Below are 23,895 nucleotides of genomic sequence, written 5' to 3'. Positions count from 1 at the left end.
GCTGGGTACAGAGCAGGTGACTCACGTGGGCTGGGTACAGAGCAGGTGACTCACGTGGGCTGGGTACAGAGCAGGTGACTCACGTGGGCTGGGTACAGAGCAGGTGACTCACGTGGGCTGGGTACAGAGCAGGTGACTCACGTGGGCTGGGTACAGAGCAGGTGACTCACGTGGGCTGGGTACAGAGCAGGTGACTCACGTGGGCTGGGTACAGAGCAGGTGACTCACGTGGGCTGGGTACAGAGCAGGTGACTCACGTGGGCTGGGTACAGAGCAGGTGACTCACGTGGGCTGGGTACAGAGCAGGTGACTCACGTGGGCTGGGTACAGAGCAGGTGACTCACGTGGGCTGGGTACAGAGCAGGTGACTCACGTGGGCTGGGTACAGAGCAGGTGACTCACGTGGGCTGGGTACAGAGCAGGTGACTCACGTGGGCTGGGTGCAGAGCAGGTGACTCACGTGGGCTGGGTACAGAGCAGGTGACTCACGTGGGCTGGGTACAGAGCAGGTGACTCGCGTGGGCTGGGTACAGACATAAGGCAGAAAACCATTAGGGTTGTCGCCCACAAAGAGCCCAGAGACACCCACATGATACCCACGCCCGCTCTCAGCGCCTCCACACTGCTGTGTACAGCTGCTGCTGACTCTTCACCAGCTGTAGGTGAGAAAGTGTGCTAGTAATATACACCAGATAGAAGAAACACTTGCTAGTACATATAGGAGATAATTACCTCTGACGACTAGCCACTTGCCGCTATATCTCACATACAGTAACCTAAGTGAATACGAGGAACTACGCTTATTTAATAATACATATATGATTCATTACGTATTCGCATACATTATAGATTAGTTGATTATATATTTAAATGTAAATACAGTTTTGATCAAGAGATTGATCAGCTCAAGTTTTTTCTGATGACTCACCACATAGAGTAAATAGAACAGAATAAACCTGAGAGAACAATGAAAGAAACCACTGTCCGTGGGGGAAGTGAACTCGCGGCGCCCACTCAGGGAGGTACTACCATCCTGTGGTAGTAGGTTGGTAGACAGCAACCACCCAGGGAGGGACTACCGTCCTGTGGTAGTAGATTGGTAGACAGCAACCACCCAGGGAGGTACTACCTTCCTCTGGTAGTAGGATGGAAGACAGCAACCACCCAGGGAGGTACTACCGTCCTGTGGTAGTATTTTGGTAGACAGCAACCACCCAGGGAGGTACTACCGTCCTGTGGTAGTAGGTTGGTAGACAGCAACCACCCAGGGAGGTACTACTGTCCTGTGGTAGTAGGTTGGTAGACAACAACCACCCATGGTGGTACTACCGTCCTGTGGTAGTAGGTTGGTAGACAGCAACCACCCAGGGAGGTACTACCGTCCTGTGGTAGTAGGTTGGTAGACAGCAACCACCCAGGGAGGTATTACCGTCCTGTGGTAGTAGGTTGGTAGACAGCACCCAGGGAGGTACTACCGTCCTGTGGTAGTAGGTTGGTAGACAGCAACCACCCAGGGAGGTACTACTGTCCTGTGGTAGTAGGTTGGTAGACAACAACCACCCATGGTGGTACTACCGTCCTGTGGTAGTAGGTTGGTAGACAGCAACCACCCAGGGTGGTACTACCGTCCTGTGGTAGTAGGTTGGTAGACAGCAACCACCCAGGGTGGTACTACCGTCCTGTGGTAGTAGGTTGGTAGACAACAACCACCCAGGGTGGTACTACCGTCCTGTGGGATATATTATGTCCCAATGGATATATTATATCCCCAGGGATATATAATGTCCCCAGGGATACATTATGTCCCCAGGGATATATTGTCTCCAGGGATATATTATGTCCCCAGGGATACATTATATCCCCAGGGATATATTGTCTCCAGGGATATATTATGTCCCCAAGGATATATTATGTCTCCAAGGATATATTATGTCTCCAGGGATATATTATGTCCTCTGGGATATATTATGTCTCCAGGGATATATTATGTCTCCAGGGATATATTATGTCCTCTGGGATATATTATGTCTCCAGGGATATATTATGTCCCCAAGGATATATTATGTCCCCGGGGATATATTATGTCCCCAAGGATATATTATGTCCCCAGGGATATATTATGTCCCCAAGGATATATTATGTCTCCAGGGATATATTATGTCCCCAGGGATATATTATGTCCCCAAGGATATATTATGTCTCCAGGGATATATTATGTCCCCAAGGATATATTATGTCCCCAAGGATATATTATGTCTCCAGGGATATATTATGTCCCCAAGGATATATTATGTCTCCAGGGATATATTATGTCCTCTGGGATATATTATGTCTCCAGGGATATATTATGTCTCCAGGGATATATTATGTCCCCAAGGATATATTATGTCCCCAAGGATATATTATGTCTCCAGGGATATATTATGTCCTCTGGGATATATTATGTCTCCAGGGATATATTATGTCTCCAGGGATATATTATGTCCTCTGGGATATATTATGTCTCCAGGGATATATTATGTCCTCTGGGATATATTATGTCCCCAGGGATATATTATGTCCCCAAGGATATATTATGTCCCCAGGGATATATTATGTCCCCAAGGATATATTATGTCCCCAAGGATATATTATGTCTCCAGGGATATATTATGTCCCCAGGGATATATTTTGTCCCCGGGGATATATTATGTCCTCTGGGATATATTATGTCTCCTGGGATATTTTATGTTCTCAGGGATATATTTCCCCAGGGTTATATAATATCCCCAAGGATATATTATGTCCCCAGGGATATATAATGTCCCCAGGGATATATAATGTCCCCATGGTTATATTATGTCCCCATGGATATATTATGACCCCTAGGATATATCATGTATCGAGGGATATATTATGTCCCCAGGGATATATTATGTCCTCAGGGATATATTACGTCCCCAGGGATATATTATGTCCCCTGAGATATATCATGTCCCCAGGGATATATTATTATTATTATTATTATTATTATTATTATTATTATTATTATTATTATTATTTATATTATTATTATCGTTATTATTATGTACACCATTCAGTGGTTGATGTGGCGGATGGTAGCGCACTCACCTCACGCACTGAGGTCCAGTTGGAATCCCGGGTACGGCTGGACAACATTAAGACGTGTTTCCGTAAGACATCTGCTCTCCCTGTTCACCCATCAGTATAAAATGGGTACCTGGGTGTTAATGGACTGGTGTGGGTCGCATCCTGGGACAAAATTGACCTAATTTGCCCGAAATGCTCTGCATAACAAGCGGCTTTCTGAGATACTTATGCAACATATGGGTATCCTCATTAAGAAAATGTTTCGCCACAGAGTGGCTTCATCAGTCCAATACAAAGCAGAGAGGGGTAAGGAGAGGAGGAGTTTGAGGTAATCAGTCCCTCAGCCTGGAATTGATGTGTTCAATCCATAACTCTTGCAGAAAGTAGAGTATATGGCCGGAGAAGTGACGTATATACTGTAGTCAGGTGAGTGGAAGCCGGAGGAGGCTGGATCACAGTGGAACCTTCCACTAGTGTAAGTAGGTCTTGGTCCAAAGATTGGACAAGTATTGAAGAACTCCTTGTATCAAGATCCCATGATGTTGCAGTGTCTGACAGATGTGATCCTCTTCTCCTTACTGTTTCTTTGCTTTGTATTGGACTGATGAAGTCACTGTGTGGCTAAACGTTGCCTTAATAAAGATTCCCATATGTTGCATTAGTGTCTCAATCTTCAACTTGTCGGTTTTCAAACCATTTATCACAAGGGGATTTTTGTATAGTAGTATGTCACTGATGTCAGCTAGGCTCGTATACCTTATACATGTACTTGTAGAAAAAACTATTATTAATAGTATATTGTTTCTATGATTCTCTGTCTGCTCAGAGCCACACAGACGTTCTACTATTTGTACTCTCCTTTATCTATAACTGCTTGCTAGCCACGGTGTTGTAAATTTTATTCTGAACTCCCTATTGAATAATAATGGTCGTATGGTGTTATCAGTTGCTATCGGTACTTGCTTGGTGATGTGCGAGTCTAGTTCCAGAGCTACGAGGTACGGCTACCACATTAACATGATTGCAGATAGGTGAATTCACACATACACGTGCATACACACACATACACATCCTAACATGCGCACACATACACGGGTACTAGAAAACCTCGTGCACCAACATGTTAGGAACACTACCAGAGAGAGAGGAGAGAATGAACCAGCAGGGCAGGACGTCAAATTCAGACTGAGTAGCTCAGACATTGGGGATATCATATATGAAATGCTCCTCGGAGATAGTGATCACGTCGTCCTTAGCTTCGAATACATTGTTGAGTTAACAATGAAGAGTTAAGCAGCACGAAGAGGGAATAAACCAAATCGTAAAAGAGGAGACTTCAAAGGCATGAACAAATTCCTACAAGAGATGCAATTGCGATGAAAGTTGGAGGGAAAGACAGTAAATGAATTAATGGAAGACCAGAACGAGCCCTTAATTCACCAGATGGTGTAAAGAGGCCAAAGACGAGCCTAAGAACCAGAAATGAATATGCATTGATAAGGAAGGAGGCCGAGCGGTAATACGATAATGACATACCATTGAAAGGAAAATATAACCCAAAGTTGTTGCACAGCCACATCAGGAGGAAAACAAAAATCAAGGACCAGGTAATGAGGCTGTGGAAGGAAAATGGGGAGATAACAAAAAATGACTAAGTTGAACGAGGAGCTCAATAAGAGACAAAGGGAGATATTTTCAAACTGTGATGGTAGGGTGCACCAACAAGTGCAGGACACACTACATCAAGCCGAAGAGTAGGTGAAGAGACTGCTAAACCAACTACATACCTCAAAATCGGAGGGACCGGAGAACATCCCTTCATGGGCACTGAGAGTGGCACTTTGTGTGCCACTGTCAGCGATCTTCGATACACATATCATAACAAGGCAACTCTCTGAAGTGTGGAAGACAGCAAATGTAGCCTCATTCTTAAGAAAGAAGACAGATAGGCAGCATTAAACAACAGACAAAGAATGATGGAGCATCTAAAACGGAATGAGTTTATACACAATAACCAGCACGGTTTCAGGGAGGAGAAACCGTGTGTCGCAAACCTATTGGAATTTTACGACAGTAACAAAAGTAAGACAGTCAACAGTCTCCCGTCAACAGCCTCCTGTCAACAGCCTCCCGTCAACAGCCTCCCGTCAACAGCCTCCCGTCAACAACCTCCCGTCAACAGCTTCCCGTCAACAACCTCCCGTCAACAGCCTCCCGACAACAGCCTCCCGTCAACAACCTCCCGTCAACAGCCTCCCGTCAACAGCCTCCCGACAACAGCTTCCCGTCAACAACCTCCCGTCAACAGCCTCCCGTCAACAGCCTCCCGTCAACAACCTCCCGTCAACAACCTCCCGTCAACAGCCTCCCGTCAACAGCCTCCCGTCAACAGCGTCCCGTCAACAGCCTCCCGTCAACAGCGTCCCGTCAACAGCCTCCCGTCAACAGCGTCCCGTCAACAGCCTCCCGTCAACAGCGTCCCGTCAACAGCGTCCCGTCAACAACCTCCCGTCAACAGCGTCCCGTCAACAGCGTCCCGTCAACAGCGTCCCGTCAACAGCGTCCGGTCAAGAGCCTCGTGTCAACAGCCTCCCGTCAACAACCTCCCGTCAACAGCCTCCCGTCAACAGCCTCCCGTCAACAGCGTCCCGTCAACAGCCTCCCGTCAACAGCGTCCCGTCAACAGCCTCCCGTCAACAGCCTCCCGTCAACAGCGTCCCGTCAACAGCGTCCCGTCAACAGCGTCCCGTCAACAGCGTCCCGTCAACAACCTCCCGTCAACAGCCTCCCGTCAACAGCGTCCCCTCAACAGCCTCCCGTCAACAGCGTCCCGTCAACAGCGTCCCGTCAACAGCGTCCCGTCAACAGCGTCCCGCCAACAGCCTCCCGTCAACAGCCTCCCGTCAACAGCGTCCCGTCAACAGCGTCCCGTCAACAGCGTCCCGTCAACAACCTCCCGTCAACAACCTCCCGTCAACAGCCTCCCGTCAACAACCTCCCGTCAACAACCTCCCGTCAACAACCTCCCGTCAACAGCCTCCCGTCAACAGCGTCCCGTCAACAGCCTCCCGTCAACAGCCTCCCGTCAACAGCGTCCCGTCAACAGCCTCCCGTCAACAACCTCCCGTCAACAGCGTCCCGTCAACAGCGTCCCGTCAACAGCCTTCCGTCAACAGCGTCCCGTCAACAGCGTCCCGTCAACAGCGTCCCGTCAACAGCGTCCCGTCAACAGCGTCCCGTCAACAACCTCCCGTCAACAGCCTCCCGTCAACAGCGTCCCCTCAACAGCGTCCCGTCAACAGCGTCCCGTCAACAGCGTCCCGCCAACAGCCTCCCGTCAACAGCCTCCCGTCAACAGCGTCCCGTCAACAGCGTCCCGTCAACAGCGTCCCGTCAACAACCTCCCGTCAACAACCTCCCGTCAACAGCCTCCCGTCAACAACCTCCCGTCAACAACCTCCCGTCAACAACCTCCCGTCAACAGCCTCCCGTCAACAGCGTCCCGTCAACAGCCTCCCGTCAACAGCCTCCCGTCAACAGCCTCCCGTCAACAGCGTCCCGTCAACAGCGTCCGGTCAACAGCGTCCCGTCAACAGCGTCCCGTCAACAGCCTCCCGTCAACAGCGTCCCGTCAACAGCGTCCGGTCAACAGCGTCCCGTCAACAGCTTCCCGTCAACAGCGTCCCGTCAACAGCGTCCGGTCAAGAGCCTCGTGTCAACAACATTGATAAGGAACAGAAGAATAATACTTGTGATGCAGGGTTGAAACACAAGACTTTATATAAGATGGTGTAGGAAGGTCTAGTGACGTGTTCTTACGCATTAAGTGACTTCTTAATGTTCCTTAATGATATTATTAATGTTTTTGTCAGGGTTTGCTAGGCTAGATTTAATAAATATTTATATTCAGATATTAAAACCAAAATCAGTAAGGTAAGACACATATGCAACAGTTAGGCAACTTTATTCCGAAACGTTTCGCCTACACAGTAGGCGTCTTCAGTCAAGTACAGAAAAGTTGATAGCAGAAGAGACTTGAAGACGATGTAATCAGTCCATCAGCCTTAAAGTTTTGAGGTGGTCAGTCCCTCAGTCTGGAGAAGAGTATTGTTCCGTAGTCTGAAACAATATTGTTTCAGACTACGGAACAATACCACCTCGCTCTAGACTGATTTATATTATACTGTTCTTGATTTGTTCAACTAACTGGAGACATTTTGTTTTCTATTTGTTAGTATAATTTACAGTCAGTTAAACAATGTAGTTCCAGTTTGGCTGAAGTTGATGCTCTCTCTTACAGTAAGTTTTTATCATTATCCTTCACATTTTGCGTCAGTCTTGCAAGAAGACGACAGCCAGAATCGTTAACTTTTTATCAATAGTCTATATATTTTTCTTTTACACAGTAAATTTCTTTAAGTTAGCGAGTCGACTAACTGGCAGAGTACATTGTGTCCCTGGTCCAGTCACCAGTCTCTAAGTTCACTACCAGACTTTCCCACACCTGACACAACTACACATAAATCCTACCAACTCACACTTTTTAGCAGCCTGAGTAATAAGACTACGAACGACTAATTTGGTTTTAATCCTGGTAAGTTACCGTTGCTGAAGACTTACAGCGTCGTTCCATCAACATCACCCCTGATGTAACATGACTTACCAGAGCTTCACAGTTTTTAATAACGTGTCTATCTCGCCACAAGCTGACGGAGGTTCGAACCTCCAACAATTGCACCTCTGAACAGCCTATACAGCGTCAATGCTTCTTATATAGTAAGAAGCCTATTCCAAAGCACATCCCTGAGATCGCAAGTACGGGTTTAATCAATTTTCTCGTTGTATCTTATTTAGGTTAAGGAAGGTCAGATGGAAGTAAATGGTATAAAATACCGACACAATGTAAAAATACTCGCATAATCAGTATAATGTGATCCCATGGTAGGTCAGATTAGATTTAGTTCGGTTAGAATAGGAACAAATATAGCATAGGTCAATAATTACATTGATATATAAGGACTGCTGAAAATTCTGAAGCATCATCAGAACCCGAAGAACCGCAGAGTGAACTGTAAATCCCACTGTCAGATAATTATGTTTTCCTCACAGTGTAACAGTTACATTCTTAGCTAAAGTGATATATTGACGTTCAGTAGGAGGACGGGATGCTACGTGAGGCTGCACACCTCGCAGATGCTACGTGAGGCTGCACACCTCGCAGATGTTACGTGAGGCTGCACACCTCGCAGATGCTACGTGAGGCTGCACACCTCGCAGATGTTACGTGAGGCTGAACACCTCGCAGATGCTACGTGAGGCTGCACACCTGGCAGATGCTACATGAGGCTGAGCACCTCGCAGATGCTACGTGAGGCTGAACACCTCGCAGATGCTACGTGAGGCTGCACACCTCGCAGATGCTACATGAGGCTGAACACCTCGCAGATGCTACGTGAAGCTGAACACCTCGCAGATGCTACGTGAAGCTGAACACCTCGCAGATGTTACATGAGACTGAACACCTCGCAGTTGCTACGTGAGGCTGCACACCTCGCAGATGTTACATGAGACTGAACACCTCGCAGATGCTACCTGAGGCTGCACACCTCGCAGATGCTACGTGAGGCTGAACACCTCGCAGATGCTACGTGAGGCTGTACACCTCGCAAATGCTACGTGAGGCTGAACACCTCGCAGATGCTACGTGAGGCTGCACACCTCGCAGTTGCTACGTGAGGCTGCACAAATCGCAGATGCTACGTGAGGCTGCACACCTCGCAGTTGCTACGTGAGGCTGCACACCTCGCAGTTGCTACGTGAGGCTGCACACCTCGCAGTTGCTACGTGAGGCTGCACACCTCGCAGATGCTACGTGAGGCTGTACACCTCGCAGATGCTACGTGAGGCTGAACACCTCGCAGATGCTACGTGAGGCTGCACACCTCGCAGTTGCTACGTGAGGCTGCACACCTCGCAGATGCTACGTGAGGCTGCACACCTCGCAGTTGCTACGTGAGGCTGCACACCTCGCAGATGCTACGTGAGGCTGCACACCTCGCAGTTGCTACGTGAGGCTGCACACCTCGCAGATGCTACGTGAGGCTGCACACCTCGCAGTTGCTACGTGAGGCTGCACACCTCGCAGATGCTGCGTGAGGCTGCACACCTCGCAGATGCTACGTGAGGCTGCACACCTCGCAGTTGCTACGTGAGGCTGCACACCTCGCAGTTGCTACGTGAGGCTGCACACCTCGCAGATGCTGCGTGAGGCTGCACACCTCGCAGATGCTACGTGAGGCTGCACACCTCGCAGTTGCTACGTGAGGCTGCACACCTCGCAGTTGCTACGTGAGGCTGCACACCTCGCAGTTGCTACGTGAGGCTGCACACCTCGCAGATGCTGCGTGAGGCTGCACACCTCGCAGATGCTACGTGAGGCTGCACACCTCGCAGTTGCTACGTGAGGCTGCACACCTCGCAGATGCTACGTGAGGCTGCACACCTCGCAGTTGCTACGTGAGGCTGCACACCTCGCAGATGCTGCGTGAGGCTGCACACCTCGCAGTTGCTACGTGAGGCTGCACACCTCGCAGATGCTACGTGAGGCTGCACACCTCGCAGTTGCTACGTGAGGCTGCACACCTCGCAGTTGCTACGTGAGGCTGCACACCTCGCAGATGCTGCGTGAGGCTGCACACCTCGCAGATGCTACGTGAGGCTGCACACCTCGCAGTTGCTACGTGAGGCTGCACACCTCGCAGATGCTACGTGAGGCTGCACACCTCACAGTTGCTACGTGAGGCTGCACACCTCGCAGTTGCTACGTGAGGCTGCACACCTCGCAGTTGCTACGTGAGGCTGCACACCTCGCAGATGCTACGTGAGGCTGCACACCTCGCAGTTGCTACGTGAGGCTGCACACCTCGCAGATGCTACGTGAGGCTGCACACCTCGCAGATGCTACGTGAGGCTGCACACCTCGCAGTTGCTACGTGAGGCTGCACACCTCGCAGTTGCTACGTGAGGCTGCACACCTCGCAGATGCTACGTGAGGCTGCACACCTCGCAGATGCTACGTGAGGCTGCACACCTCGCAGATGCTACGTGAGGCTGCACACCTCGCAGATGCTACGTGAGGCTGCACACCTCGCAGATGCTACGTGAGGCTGCACACCTCGCAGATGCTACGTGAGGCTGCACACCTCGCAGATGCTACGTGAGGCTGCACACCTCGCAGATGCTGCGTGAGGCTGCACACCTCGCAGATGCTGCGTGAGGCTGCACACCTCGCAGATGCTACGTGAGGCTGCACACCTCGCAGATGCTACGTGAGGCTGCACACCTCGCAGATGCTACGTGAGGCTGCACACCTCGCAGATGCTACGTGAGGCTGCACACCTCGCAGTTGCTACGTGAGGCTGCACACCTCGCAGTTGCTACGTGAGGCTGCACACCTCGCAGATGCTGCGTGAGGCTGCACACCTCGCAGTTGCTACGTGAGGCTGCACACCTCGCAGATGCTGCGTGAGGCTGCACACCTCGCAGATGCTGCGTGAGGCTGCACACCTCGCAGATGCTACGTGAGGCTGCACACCTCGCAGATGCTACGTGAGGCTGCACACCTCGCAGATGCTACGTGAGGCTGCACACCTCGCAGATGCTACGTGAGGCTGCACACCTCGCAGATGCTGCGTGAGGCTGCACACCTCGCAGATGCTGCGTGAGGCTGCACACCTCGCAGATGCTACGTGAGGCTGCACACCTCGCAGATGCTGCGTGAGGCTGCACACCTCGCAGTTGCTACGTGAGGCTGCACACCTCGCAGATGCTGCGTGAGGCTGCACACCTCGCAGATGCTACGTGAGGCTGCACACCTCGCAGATGCTGCGTGAGGCTGCACACCTCGCAGATGCTGCGTGAGGCTGCACACCTCGCAGATGCTACGTGAGGCTGCACACCTCGCAGATGCTGCGTGAGGCTGCACACCTCGCAGATGCTGCGTGAGGCTGCACACCTCGCAGATGCTGCGTGAGGCTGCACACCTCGCAGATGCTACGTGAGGCTGCACACCTCGCAGATGCTACGTGAGGCTGCACACCTCGCAGATGCTACGTGAGGCTGCACACCTCGTAGATGCTACGTGAGGCTGAACACCTCGCAGATGCTACGTGAGGCTGAACACCTCGCAGATGCTGCATGAGGCTGAACACCTCGCAGATGCTACGTGAGGCTGCACACCTCGCAGATGCTACGTGAGGCTGAACACCTCGCAGATGAAGTATAACACTGCTTTTTTGCATCCATGACAAATTACGAGCATCTGTCAGTGAGTGAACAGATAACTGAAGACTTGAACCGTGGTCCACGCAGCCAGCAGCTGTGTCACTATAACCACACAGCCACAGAACTTACAACTTTACAGCAAGCTCTTCTGTAACCTGTTTATCTCAGATACACTATCTGTGACACTACTGTTTGATCCCATAGTTTTATCAGTTCTAATGGTACATCTCTCAAACTTCTCAACACTATAATATCATAAATAAATCATTATGAACAGTTGTTAAAGATTAAAACAACTAACTTAGCACTGAGCAGGTTATGGCAGCTCACTGAGCAGGTTATGGCAGCTCACTGAGCAGGTTATGGCAGCTCACTGAGCAGGTTATGGCAGCTCACTGAGCAGGTTATGGCAGCTCACTGAGCAGGTTATGGCAGCTCACTGAGCAGGTTATGGCAGCTCACTGAGCAGGTTATGGCAGCTCACTGAGCAGGTTATGGCAGCTCACTGAGCAGGTTATGGCAGCTCACTGAGCAGGTTATGGCAGCTCACTGAGCAGGTTATGGCAGCTCACTGAGCAGGTTATGGCAGCTCACTGAGCAGGTTATGGCAGCTCACTGAGCAGGTTATGGCAGCTCACTGAGCAGGTTATGGCAGCTCACTGAGCAGGTTATGGCAGCTCACTGAGCAGGTTATGGCAGCTCACTGAGCAGGTTATGGCAGCTCACTGAGCAGGTTATGGCAGCTCACTGAGCAGGTTATGGCAGCTCACTGAGCAGGTTATGGCAGCTCACTGAGCAGGTTATGGCAGCTCACTGAGCAGGTTATGGCAGCTCACTGAGCAGGTTATGGCAGCTCACTGAGCAGGTTATGGCAGCTCACTGAGCAGGTTATGGCAGCTCACTGAGCAGGTTATGGCAGCTCACTGAGCAGGTTATGGCAGCTCACTGAGCAGGTTATGGCAGCTCACTGAGCAGGTTATGGCAGCTCACTGAGCAGGTTATGGCAGCTCACTGAGCAGGTTATGGCAGCTCACTGAGCAGGTTATGGCAGCTCACTGAGCAGGTTATGGCAGCTCACTGAGCAGGTTATGGCAGCTCACTGAGCAGGTTATGGCAGCTCACTGAGCAGGTTATGGCAGCTCACTGAGCAGGTTATGGCAGCTCACTGAGCAGGTTATGGCAGCTCCATACAAGTGCAAACCTTCGCACTTTCTCTAATTTCTTGACCCCTCAAGGAAGGTTCCTTGATGTTGGTGAGGGGCTCTTGATTTAGGGAATTGGAACTGTGCTCCAGTTCCCCGAATTAAGCCTGAATGCCTTCCACATTCCCCCCCCCCCCAAGCGCTGTATACTCCTCCGGGTTTAGCGCTTCCCCCTTGATTATAATAATAATAATCTAATTTCTTGACGTGTTTGACCAAGTGTGGGTTCCGTACTGGTGCTGCGTACTCCGATATTGGCCTGATATTTAAGTAAGGATGACTCCTTACCTAGATGCCGAAACGCTGTTCTTAGGTTTGCCAGGCGCCAATATGCTGCAGCAGTTATATGGTTGATGTGCGCCTCAGGAGATGTGCTCGGTATGATGCTCACCACAAGATTTTTTTTCCTTGAGTGAGTTTTTCAGCCTTTGACCTCCTAGGCTGTACTCCGTCTGTAGTTTTCTTTGTCCTTCCCCAAACTTCGTTACTTTGCAGCTGGTGAGGTTAAACTGTAGGAGGCATTTCTCTGACCAGGCTTGCAGGTGTCCAGATCTCCTTGTACGCTTACCTAATCCTATCCACTTCTCATTAGCCTCGCATCGTCTGCAAATAGGGACACCTTCGAATCTGTCCTTTCTGTCATGTCATTCACATATACTGGAAACAGTATCAGACCCCGGAATGACCCTTGTGGAACCCACTTCTAAACACACATCCACTCTGATACCTCGTCATGGATCAGCATACGTTGTTTCCTTCCTGCCAGTTATTCCCTTATCCATTGCAGGACTTCCTCTGCTATTCCACCCTGCTCCTCAAGCCTTTCTACCAGTCTCTTGTGTGGTATTGTATCAAAAGGTTTCTTGCATTTGAAGATGCAGTCTACCCATCCCTCTCTCTCCTGTCTTACTTCTGTTACCTTATCGTAGAACTCCAGTAGGTGTGATAGATTTCCCTTCCCTGAAGCAGTGCTTTTTATCATGTATGATCCCATTCCATTCTAGGTGCTCCACCACTTTTCTCGTAATAGTCTTCTCCATAACCAAACATACTATACATGTCAGCGACACTGGTCTGTAGTTTAGTGCTGCCTGTCTGTCTCCTTTCTTAAAACTTGGAACTTCATTTGCTGTCTTCCATACCTCAGTTTCCCTGTTTTAAAATCTTTATTGAAGATTAATGTAAGTGGCACACAAAGTGCCTCTGCTCCCTCTCTCAGGACACAGGGAGAGATGTTATCTGGGTCCACCACCTTCAAGGTATCTAGTTCACGAAGCAGTTTCTTCACCTCCTCCTCGGTTGTCTGCAGTGTGTCCAGCACTTGCTGGTATGTGTAAGTTTATTCACGTATACACAAATACAGCATACATAGCAGCATATGTGTAGACAGCCGTGTGTGTGTGTGTGTTTGTACTCACCTAGTTGTGGTTGCAGGCGTCGAGTCATAGCTCCTGGCCCCGCCTTTTCACTGGCTGCTACTGGTCACTTTCACCGCACCATCAGCTTTATCATACCTCTGCTTAAAGTTATGTATGGATCCTGCCTCCACTACATCGCTTCCCAAACTGTTCCACTTCCTGACTACTCTGTGACTGAAGAAATACTTCCTAACATCCCTGTGATTCATCTGTGTCTTCAATTTCCAGCTGTGTCCCCTTGTTGCTGTGTCCCATCTCTGGAACATTCTGTCTCTGTCCACCTTGTCAATTCCTCTCAGTATTTTATATGTCGTTATCATGTCATCCCCTATCTCTCCTGTCCTCTAGTGTCGTCAGGTCGATTTCCTTTAACCTCTCCTCACATACTTCTCGGTCGTTACATGTGACCTCCCCTCCTTCCTTCCTCAGCCTGATTGCCTGGTCCATGACTATTGTTTTCCTCCTGATGTGACTGTAGAAAAGCTTGGGGTTGGACTTGACTTTCGGTGCTATGCCATTTTCGTGTTGTCGTGGGGCATCCCTTCTAGCCTGTGCATATTCACTTCTGGCTCTTCGTCTGCTCTCCTTGTTCTCCTGGGTGCTTTGCCTTCTATACTTCTTCCATTTTCTAACACTTGGTTTTGGCCTCTCTACACCTCTGGATGAACCAAAGGCTCGCCCTGGCCTTCTCATTATGTCTGTTGCCCTTGGGTACAAAACTCTGCTCAGCTTCCTTGAATATTGTTGTCACATATTGCATCATCTCATTTACTGATCTCCCTGCCAGTTCTCTGTCCCACTGAACCTCGTTCAAGAAATTCCTTAAGCCTGTGTAGTCTGCTTTCCTGTAGTTTGGCTTCATTAGCCCTGCCCTTCCTGCTTCCCTCTCTACTTGTAACTCTATTATGTGAGTGTCTGTCTGTGTGTGTGTGTTAAGCCAGCCTGAAACGCTGGAATTCTCATATAAAAGTAAGTTAAGTCTCGCTGGAAGGAATCCTCAGCCTTGCTGGAAGGAATCCTCAGCCTTGCTGGAAGGAATCCTCAGCCTTGCTGGAAGGAATCCTCAGCCTTGCTGGAAGGTACCCTCAGCCTTGCTGGAAGGTATCCTCAGCCTTGTTGGAAGGAATCCTCAGCCTTGCTGGAAGGAATCCTCAGCCTTGCTGGAAGGAATCCTCAGCCTTGCTGGAAGGAATCCTCAGCCTTGCTGGAAGGAATCCTCAGCCTTGCTGGAAGGTATCCTCAGCCTTGCTGGAAGGAATCCTCAGCCTTGCTGGAAGGAATCCTCAGCCTTGCTGGAAGGAATCCTCAGCCTTGCTGGAAGGTATCCTCAGCCTTGCTGGAAGGAATCCTCAGCCTTGCTGGAAGGAATCCTCAGCCTTGCTGGAAGGAATCCTCAGTCTTGCTGAAAGGAATCCTCAGCCTTGCTGGAAGGAATCCTCAGCCTTGCTGGAAGGAATCCTCAGCCTTGCTGGAAGGAATCCTCAGCCTTGCTGGAAGGTATCCTCAGCCTTGCTGGAAGGAATCCTCAGCCTTACTGGAAGGAATCCTCAGCCTTGCTGGAAGGAATCCTCAGCCTTGCTGGAAGGTATCCTCAGCCTTGCTGGAAGGAATCCTCAGCCTTGCTGGAAGGAATCCTCAGCCTTGCTGGAAGGAATCCTCAGCCTTGCTGGAAGGTATCCTCAGCCTTGCTGGAAGGAATCCTCAGCCTTGCTGGAAGGAATCCTCAGCCTTGCTGGAAGGAATCCTCAGCCTTGCTGGAAGGTATCCTCAGCCTTGCTGGAAGGTATCCTCAGCCTTGCTGGAAGGTATCATCAGCCTTGCTGGAAGGAATCCTCAGCCTTGCTGGAAGGAATCCTCAGCCTTGCTGGAAGGAATCCTCAGCCTTGCTGGAAGGAATCCTCAGCCTTGCTGGAAGGAATCCTCAGCCTTGCTGGAAGGTATCCTCAGCCTTGCTGGAAGGAATCCTCAGCCTTGCTGGAAGGAATCCTCAGCCTTGCTGGAAGGAATCCTCAGCCTTGCTGGAAGGAATCCTCAGCCTTGCTGGAAGGAATCGTCAGCCTTGCTGGAAGGAATCGTCAGCCTTGCTGGGAGGAATCCTCAGCCTTGCTGGAAGGAATCCTCAGCCTTGCTGGAAGGAATCCTCAGCCTTGCTGGAAGGTATCCTCAGCCTTGCTGGAAGGAATCCTCAGCCTTGCTGGAAGGAATCCTCAGCCTTACTGGAAGGAATCCTCAGCCTTGCTGGAAGGAATCCTCAGCCTTGCTGGAAGGTATCCTCAGCCTTGCTGGAAGGAATCCTCAGCCTTGCTGGAAGGAATCCTCAGCCTTGCTGGAAGGTATCCTCAGCCTTGCTGGAAGGAATCCTCAGCCTTGCTGGAAGGAATCCTCAGCCTTGCTGGAAGGAATCCTCAGCCTTGCTGGAAGGAATCGTCAGCCTTGCTGGAAGGAATCCTCAGCCTTACTGGAAGGAATCCTCAGCCTTGCTGGAAGGAATCCTCAGCCTTGCTGGAAGGTATCCTCAGCCTTGCTGGAAGGAATCTTCAGCCTTGCTGGAAGGAATCCTCAGCCTTGCTGGAAGGAATCCTCAGCCTTGCTGGAAGGAATCCTCAGCCTTGCTGGAAGGAATCCTCAGCCTTGCTGGAAGGAATCCTCAGCCTTGCTGGAAGGAATCCTCAGCCTTGCTGGAAGGAATCCTCAGCCTTGCTGGAAGGTATCCTCAGCCTTGCTGGAAGGAATCCTCAGCCTTGCTGGAAGGAATCCTCAGCCTTGCTGGAAGGAATCCTCAGCCTTGCTGGAAGGAATCCTCAGCCTTGCTGGAAGGAATCCTCAGCCTTGCTGGAAGGAATCGTCAGCCTTGCTGGAAGGAATCCTCAGCCTTGCTGGAAGGAATCCTCATCTCTGGCTGGCAGATTCCACTTTCTGGTCTACAATATTAATCAAACATAATAAAAAAACAACAGGAAACAACCAGCTGTTATTCCCGACGTTTTCTGAGACCTATAATGTAATGTTTCCAGTATTACCCTCCCAGAGGGAGGGAACGTGTAGTTATTTTAGTTAACATTGGTCAAGAAACAGCATTAGTGTTTCGTGGTATGATGACCTGCTACTGGAGCTTCTGGTCATCTGACCGAGGCCTTCCACTGGCTTACTACTCCATCCCTTTAAAATTAATATTGAAATTGTAGTTTTTATTCTTTACTGTTTTTAGATGAGGTTCATCGAATTAATTTAAATAATTGAAACTGAATGAAATTTAATATATTTTAGTCACGACGTAAACTGTAACTATTAAAAAATATATACATGAATTTATATCCACTTTTTACAAGTAATATAAATTTGAATTTTCGATGTTGTTGTTGAGAAAGTTATAAATATATTTGGGTAAAGTTAGAAGCTCCTCTCACCTCCAGAGTCACATTGAGCTCTACCAAAAATTTCTAGTTAAGACACTTATGCAACATCTGGTTATCTTCATTGTAGACGTTTCGCCATCCAGTGGCTTTATCAATACAGATTCTTGGACATAATTAGAAAACAGAAGAACTATATACAAAAGATGAGGTAATCAGTCCCTCAGCCTTGGAGGTGGTGTTTACAGCACCGTGGTTGTAGAGATTCTGAAGCACAGGTAAGGAGACTGGCGCTTATATAGGCGTCAGTGAAGAGAGACGTGTAGCAGACGAGGTCACAGTCACTGGTAGGCGGGATTCCATAGTGGAATTTGTATTGATAAAGCCACTGGAGGGCGAAACGTCTACAATAAAGATAACCAAATGTTGCACAAGTGTCTTAACTTTCATCTTGTCGGTATTGTATACCTGTCTTACACACAAATTTCTAACACGGAAGACATTCAAAGCGATGCTTCTACACTTGATCCTCCTAGAACTCTAGAAGTTCTTCGCCAAATTCTGGGTTTTGCTCCGTTGTTGGTAGTCGATGTAGGTGAGAAGTTACTCTTAGATGTTGTATTCTCCGTTGTAGTGTGCTACACAAAAATTGTGAGTTGAGTGTCATTTGCAATGTCCACAGACTCATGCGAGCACTGTTGAGCACTGCTGAGCACTGCTGAGCACTAATGAGCACTGCTGAGCACTGCTGAGCACTAATGAGCACTGCTGAGCACTGCTGAGCATTACTGAGCACAGCTGAGCACTGCTGAACATTACTGAGCACTGCTGAACATTACTGAGCACTGCTGAACACTGTTGAGCACTGCTTAACACTGCTGAACACTGCTGAACACTGTTAAACACTGCTGAACACTGCTGAACACTGTTGAACACTGCTGAACATTACTGAGCATAGCTGAGCACTGTTGAACATTACTGAGCACTGCTGAACACTGCTGAGCACTGCTGAACACTGTTTAATACTGCTGAACTTTACTGAACACTGCTGAGCACTGCCGAACACTGTTGAACACTGCTGAGCACTGCTGAACACTGCTGAACACTGCTGAAAACTGTTGAGCACTGCTGAACACAGCTGAACACCGCTAAACACTGTTGAACACTGCTGAACACTGTTGAACACTGCTGAACACTGCTGAACACCGCTAAACACTGTTGAGCACTGCTGAACACTGTTGAACACTGCTGAACATTTCTGAGCATTGCTGAACACTGCTGAACACAGCTGAGCACTGATGAACACTGCTGAGCACTGCTGAGCACTGCTGAGCACTGCTGAACACTGTTGAGCACTGCTGAGCACTGCTGAGCACTGTTGAGCACTGCTGAGCACTGCTGAACGCTGCTGGGCACTGCTGAGCACTACTGAACACTGCTGAACTCTGCTGAACACTGTTAAGGACTGCTGAACACTGCTGAACACTGCTAAACATTAAGCACTGCTGAACACTGCTGAGCACTGCTAAACACTGCTGAACACTGCTGAACATTTCTGAGCACTGCTGAACACTGCTGAGCACTGCTGAGCACTGCTGAGCACTGCTGAGCACTGCTGAACATTACTGAGCACTGGTGAACACTGCTGAACACTGTTAAACACTGCTGAACACTGCTGAACGCTCCTGAGCATTACTGAGCACAACTGAGCACTGTTGAACATTACTGAACACTGCTGAACACTGCTGAGCACTGCTGAACACTATTGAATACTGCTGAACATTACTGAGCACTGCTGAGCACTGCCGAACATTACTGAGCACTGCTGAACACTGCTGAGCACTGCTGAACACTGCTGAACACTGTTGAACACTGCTGAACACTGCTGAACACTGCTGAACACTGTTGAACACTACTGATCACTGTTGAACACTGCTGAACACTGTTGAACACTGTAGAGCACTGCTGAACACTGCCGAGCACTACTGAACACTGCTGAACAGTGTTAAGCACTGCTGAACACTGCTGAATACTGTACACTGTTGAAGACTGCTGAACACTGCTGAACACTGCTAAACACTGTTGATCACTACTGAACACTGTTGAACACTGCTGAACACTGTTGAACACTGCTGAACACTGTTGAACACTGCTGGACACTGCTGGACACTGCTGAACACTGTTGAACACTGCTGAACACTGTTGAACGCTGCTGAACACTGTTGAACACTGCTGAACACTGCTGAACACTGCTAAACACTGTTGATCACTACTGAACACTGTTGAACACTGCTGAACACTGTTGAACACCGGTGAACACTGTTGAACACTGTTGAACACTGCTGAACACTGCTGAGCGCTGCTGAGCACTACTGAACACTGTTAAACACTGCTGAACACTGCTGAACGCTGCTGAGCATTACTGAGCACAGCTGATCACTGCTGAACATTACTGAGCACTGCTGAACACTGCTGAACACTGTTGAATACTGCTGAACATTACTGAGCACTGCTGAGCACTGCTGAATATTTCTGAGCACTGCTGAACACTGTTAAACACTACTGAACACTGCTGAACACTGCTGAACACTGCTGAACATTACTGAGCACTGCTGAGCACTGCTGAACACTGTTAAGCACTGCTGAACACTGCTGAACACTGTTGAGCACTGCTGAACAATGTTGAGCACTGTTAAGCGCTGCTGAACACTGAACATTACTGAGCACTGCTGAACAGGGTTAAGCACTGCTGAACACAGCTGAGCACTGCTGAACACTGCTGAGCACTGCTGAACACTGCTGAACATTTCTGAGCACTGCTGAACACTGTTAAACACTGCTGAACACTGCTGAACACTGCTGAACATGACTGAGCACTTCTGAGCACTGTTGAACACTGTTAAGCAATGCTGAACACTGCCGAACACTGCTGAGCACTGCTGAACACTGTTGAGCACTATTAAGCACTGCTGAACACTGCTGAACATTACTGAGCACTGCTAAGCACTGCTGAACACTGTTCAGCACTGCTGAACACTGCTGAACATTACTGAGCACTGCTGAGCACTGCTGAACACTGCTGAACACTGCTGAACATTTATGAGCACTGCTGAGCACTGCTGAACATTACTGACCACTGCTGAACACTGCTGAGCACTGCTGAACACTGAACACTGTTGAACACTGCTGAACATTACTGAGCACTGCTGAGCAATGCTGAACACTGCTGAACACTGCTGAACACTGCTGAACATTGCTGAACACTGCTGAACACTGCTGAACATTACTGAGCACTGCTGAGCACTGCTGAACATTACTGAGCACTGCTGAACACTGCTGAGCACTGCTGAACACTGCTGAGCACTGTTGAATACTGTTGAACATTACTGAGCACTGCTGAGCACTGCTGAGCATTGCTGAGCACTGCTGAGCACTGCTTAACACTGCTGAACACTGCTGAATACTGTTAAACACTGCTGAACATTGCAGAACACTGAACATTATTGAGCACAGCTGAGCACTGCTGAACTTTACTGAGCACTGCTGAGCACTGCTGAACATTGCTGAACACTGCTGAACATTGCTAAACACTGTTGAACACTGCTGAACACTGCTGAACACTGCTGAACACTGCTGAACACTGTTGAACACTGCTGAACACTGCTGAACACTGCTAAACACTGTTGAACACTGGTGAACACTGTTGAACACTCCTGAACACTGCTGAACACTGCTGAACATTGCTGAACACTGCTGAACACTGCTTAACTCTGCTGAACACTGCTGAGCACTGCTGAACACTGCTGAACACTGCTGAACACTGCTGATCACTGCTGAGCACTCCTGAACACTCCTGAATATTTCTGAGCACTGCTGAACACTGTTAAACACTGCTGAACACTGCTGAACACTGCTGAACACTGCTGAACATTACTGAGCACTGCTGAGCACTGCTGAGCACTGTCAAGCACTGCTGAACACTGCTGAACACTGCTGAGCATTGCTGAACACTGTTGAGCACTGTTAAGCTCTGCTGTACACTGCTGAACATTACTGAGCACTGCTGAGCACTGCTGAACACTGTTAAGCACTGCTGAACACTGCTGAGCACTGCTGAACACTGCTGAACACTGCTGAACACTGCTGAGCACTGCTGAACATTGCTGAACATTTCTGAGCACTGATGAACACTGTTAAACACTGCTTAACACTGCTGAACACTGCTGAATATTACTGAGCACTGCTGAGCACTGCTGAACACTGTTAAGCACTGCTGAACACTGCTGAGCACTGCTGAACACTGTTGAGCACTGTTAAGCACTGCTGAACACTGCTGAATATTGCTGAGCACTGCTGAGCACTGCTGAACACTGTTAAGCACTGCTGAGCACTGCTAAGCACTGGTGAACATTACTGAGCACTGCTGAGCACTGGTGAACACTGCTGAGCACTGCTGAACACTGCTAAACACTGCTGAACATTTCTGAGCACTGCTGACCACTGCTGAGCACTGTTGAATATTACTGAGCACTGCTGAACACTGCTGAACACTGCGGAACACTGCTGAACATTACTGAGCACTGCTGAGCACTGCTGAACACTGTTAAGCACTGCTGAACACTGCTGAACACTGTTGAGCACTGCTGAACAATGTTGAGCACTGTTAAGCGCTGCTGAACACTGAACATTACTGAGCACTGCTGAACAGGGTTAAGCACTGCTGAACACTGCTGAGCACTGCTGAACACTGCTGAACACTGCTGAACACTGCTGAGCACTGCTGAACACTGCTGAACATTTCTGAGCACTGCTGAACACTGTTAAACACTGCTGAACACTGCTGAACACTGCTGAACATGACTGAGCACTTCTGAGCACTGTTGAACACTGTTAAGCAATGCTGAACACTGCCGAACACTGCTGAGCACTGCTGAACACTGTTGAGCACTATTAAGCACTGCTGAACACTGCTGAACATTACTGAGCACTGCTAAGCACTGCTGAACACTGTTCAGCACTGCTGAACACTGCTGAACATTACTGAGCACTGCTGAGCACTGCTGAACACTGCTGAGCACTGCTGAACACTGCTGAACACTGCTGAACATTTATGAGCACTGCTGAGCACTGCTGAACATTACTGACCACTGCTGAACACTGCTGAGCACTGCTGAACACTGAACACTGTTGAACACTGCTGAACATTACTGAGCACTGCTGAGCAATGCTGAACACTGCTGAACACTGCTGAACACTGCTGAACATTGCTGAACACTGCTGAACACTGCTGAACATTACTGAGCACTGCTGAGCACTGCTGAACATTACTGAGCACTGCTGAACACTGCTGAGCACTGCTGAACACTGCTGAGCACTGTTGAATACTGCTGAACATTACTGAGCACTGCTGAGCACTGCTGAGCATTGCTGAGCACTGCTGAGCACTGCTTAACACTGCTGAACACTGCTGAATACTGTTAAACACTGCTGAACATTGCAGAACACTGAACATTATTGAGCACAGCTGAGCACTGCTGAACTTTACTGAGCACTGCTGAGCACTGCTGAACATTGCTGAACACTGCTGAACATTGCTAAACACTGTTGAACACTGCTGAACACTGCTGAACACTGCTGAACACTGCTGAACACTGTTGAACACTGCTGAACACTGCTGAACACTGCTAAACACTGTTGAACACTGGTGAACACTGTTGAACACTCCTGAACACTGCTGAACACTGCTGAACATTGCTGAACACTGCTGAACACTGCTTAACTCTGCTGAACACTGCTGAGCACTGCTGAACACTGCTGAACACTGCTGAACACTGCTGATCACTGCTGAGCACTCCTGAACACTCCTGAATATTTCTGAGCACTGCTGAACACTGTTAAACACTGCTGAACACTGCTGAACACTGCTGAACACTGCTGAACATTACTGAGCACTGCTGAGCACTGCTGAGCACTGTCAAGCACTGCTGAACACTGCTGAACACTGCTGAGCATTGCTGAACACTGTTGAGCACTGTTAAGCTCTGCTGTACACTGTTGAACATTACTGAGCACTGCTGAGCACTGCTGAACACTGTTAAGCACTGCTGAACACTGCTGAGCACTGCTGAACACTGCTGAACACTGCTGAACACTGCTGAGCACTGCTGAACATTGCTGAACATTTCTGAGCACTGATGAACACTGTTAAACACTGCTTAACACTGCTGAACACTGCTGAATATTACTGAGCACTGCTGAACACTGTTAAGCACTGCTGAACACTGCTGAGCAATGCTGAACACTGTTGAGCACTGTTAAGCACTGCTGAACACTGCTGAATATTGCTGAGCACTGCTGAGCACTGCTGAACACTGTTAAGCACTGCTGAGCACTGCTAAGCACTGGTGAACATTACTGAGCACTGCTGAGCACTGGTGAACACTGCTGAGCACTGCTGAACACTGCTGAACACTGCTGAACATTTCTGAGCACTGCTGACCACTGCTGAGCACTGTTGAATATTACTGAGCACTGCTGAACACTGCTGAA

The 23,895-nt window shown here is 49.1% G+C and overlaps 1 protein-coding gene across 2 annotated transcripts in view; it reads right to left on the bottom strand.

The window, feature by feature from the left end:
- Positions 1-437: 437 nt before the first annotated feature.
- The window catches only part of LOC128693193 (irregular chiasm C-roughest protein-like), a 248,479-nt gene continuing 225,021 nt past the window's right edge, over positions 438-23,895 (bottom strand). Inside the window, exon 7 of one of the 2 annotated variants that reach the window (XM_053782672.2) lies at positions 438-656. In XM_053782672.2, the coding sequence (XP_053638647.2) occupies positions 457-656 (200 nt within the window). In that variant the 3' untranslated portion in view covers positions 438-456. The remainder of the gene's footprint in view (positions 657-23,895) is intronic. The other variant, XM_053782673.2, reaches the window with a different exon arrangement.

This window comes from Cherax quadricarinatus, chromosome 28 (assembly GCF_038502225.1).
Source record: "Cherax quadricarinatus isolate ZL_2023a chromosome 28, ASM3850222v1, whole genome shotgun sequence".
NCBI classification, from domain to species: domain Eukaryota; kingdom Metazoa; phylum Arthropoda; class Malacostraca; order Decapoda; family Parastacidae; genus Cherax; species Cherax quadricarinatus.
This window is presented reverse-complemented; position numbering and strand designations above follow the sequence as displayed.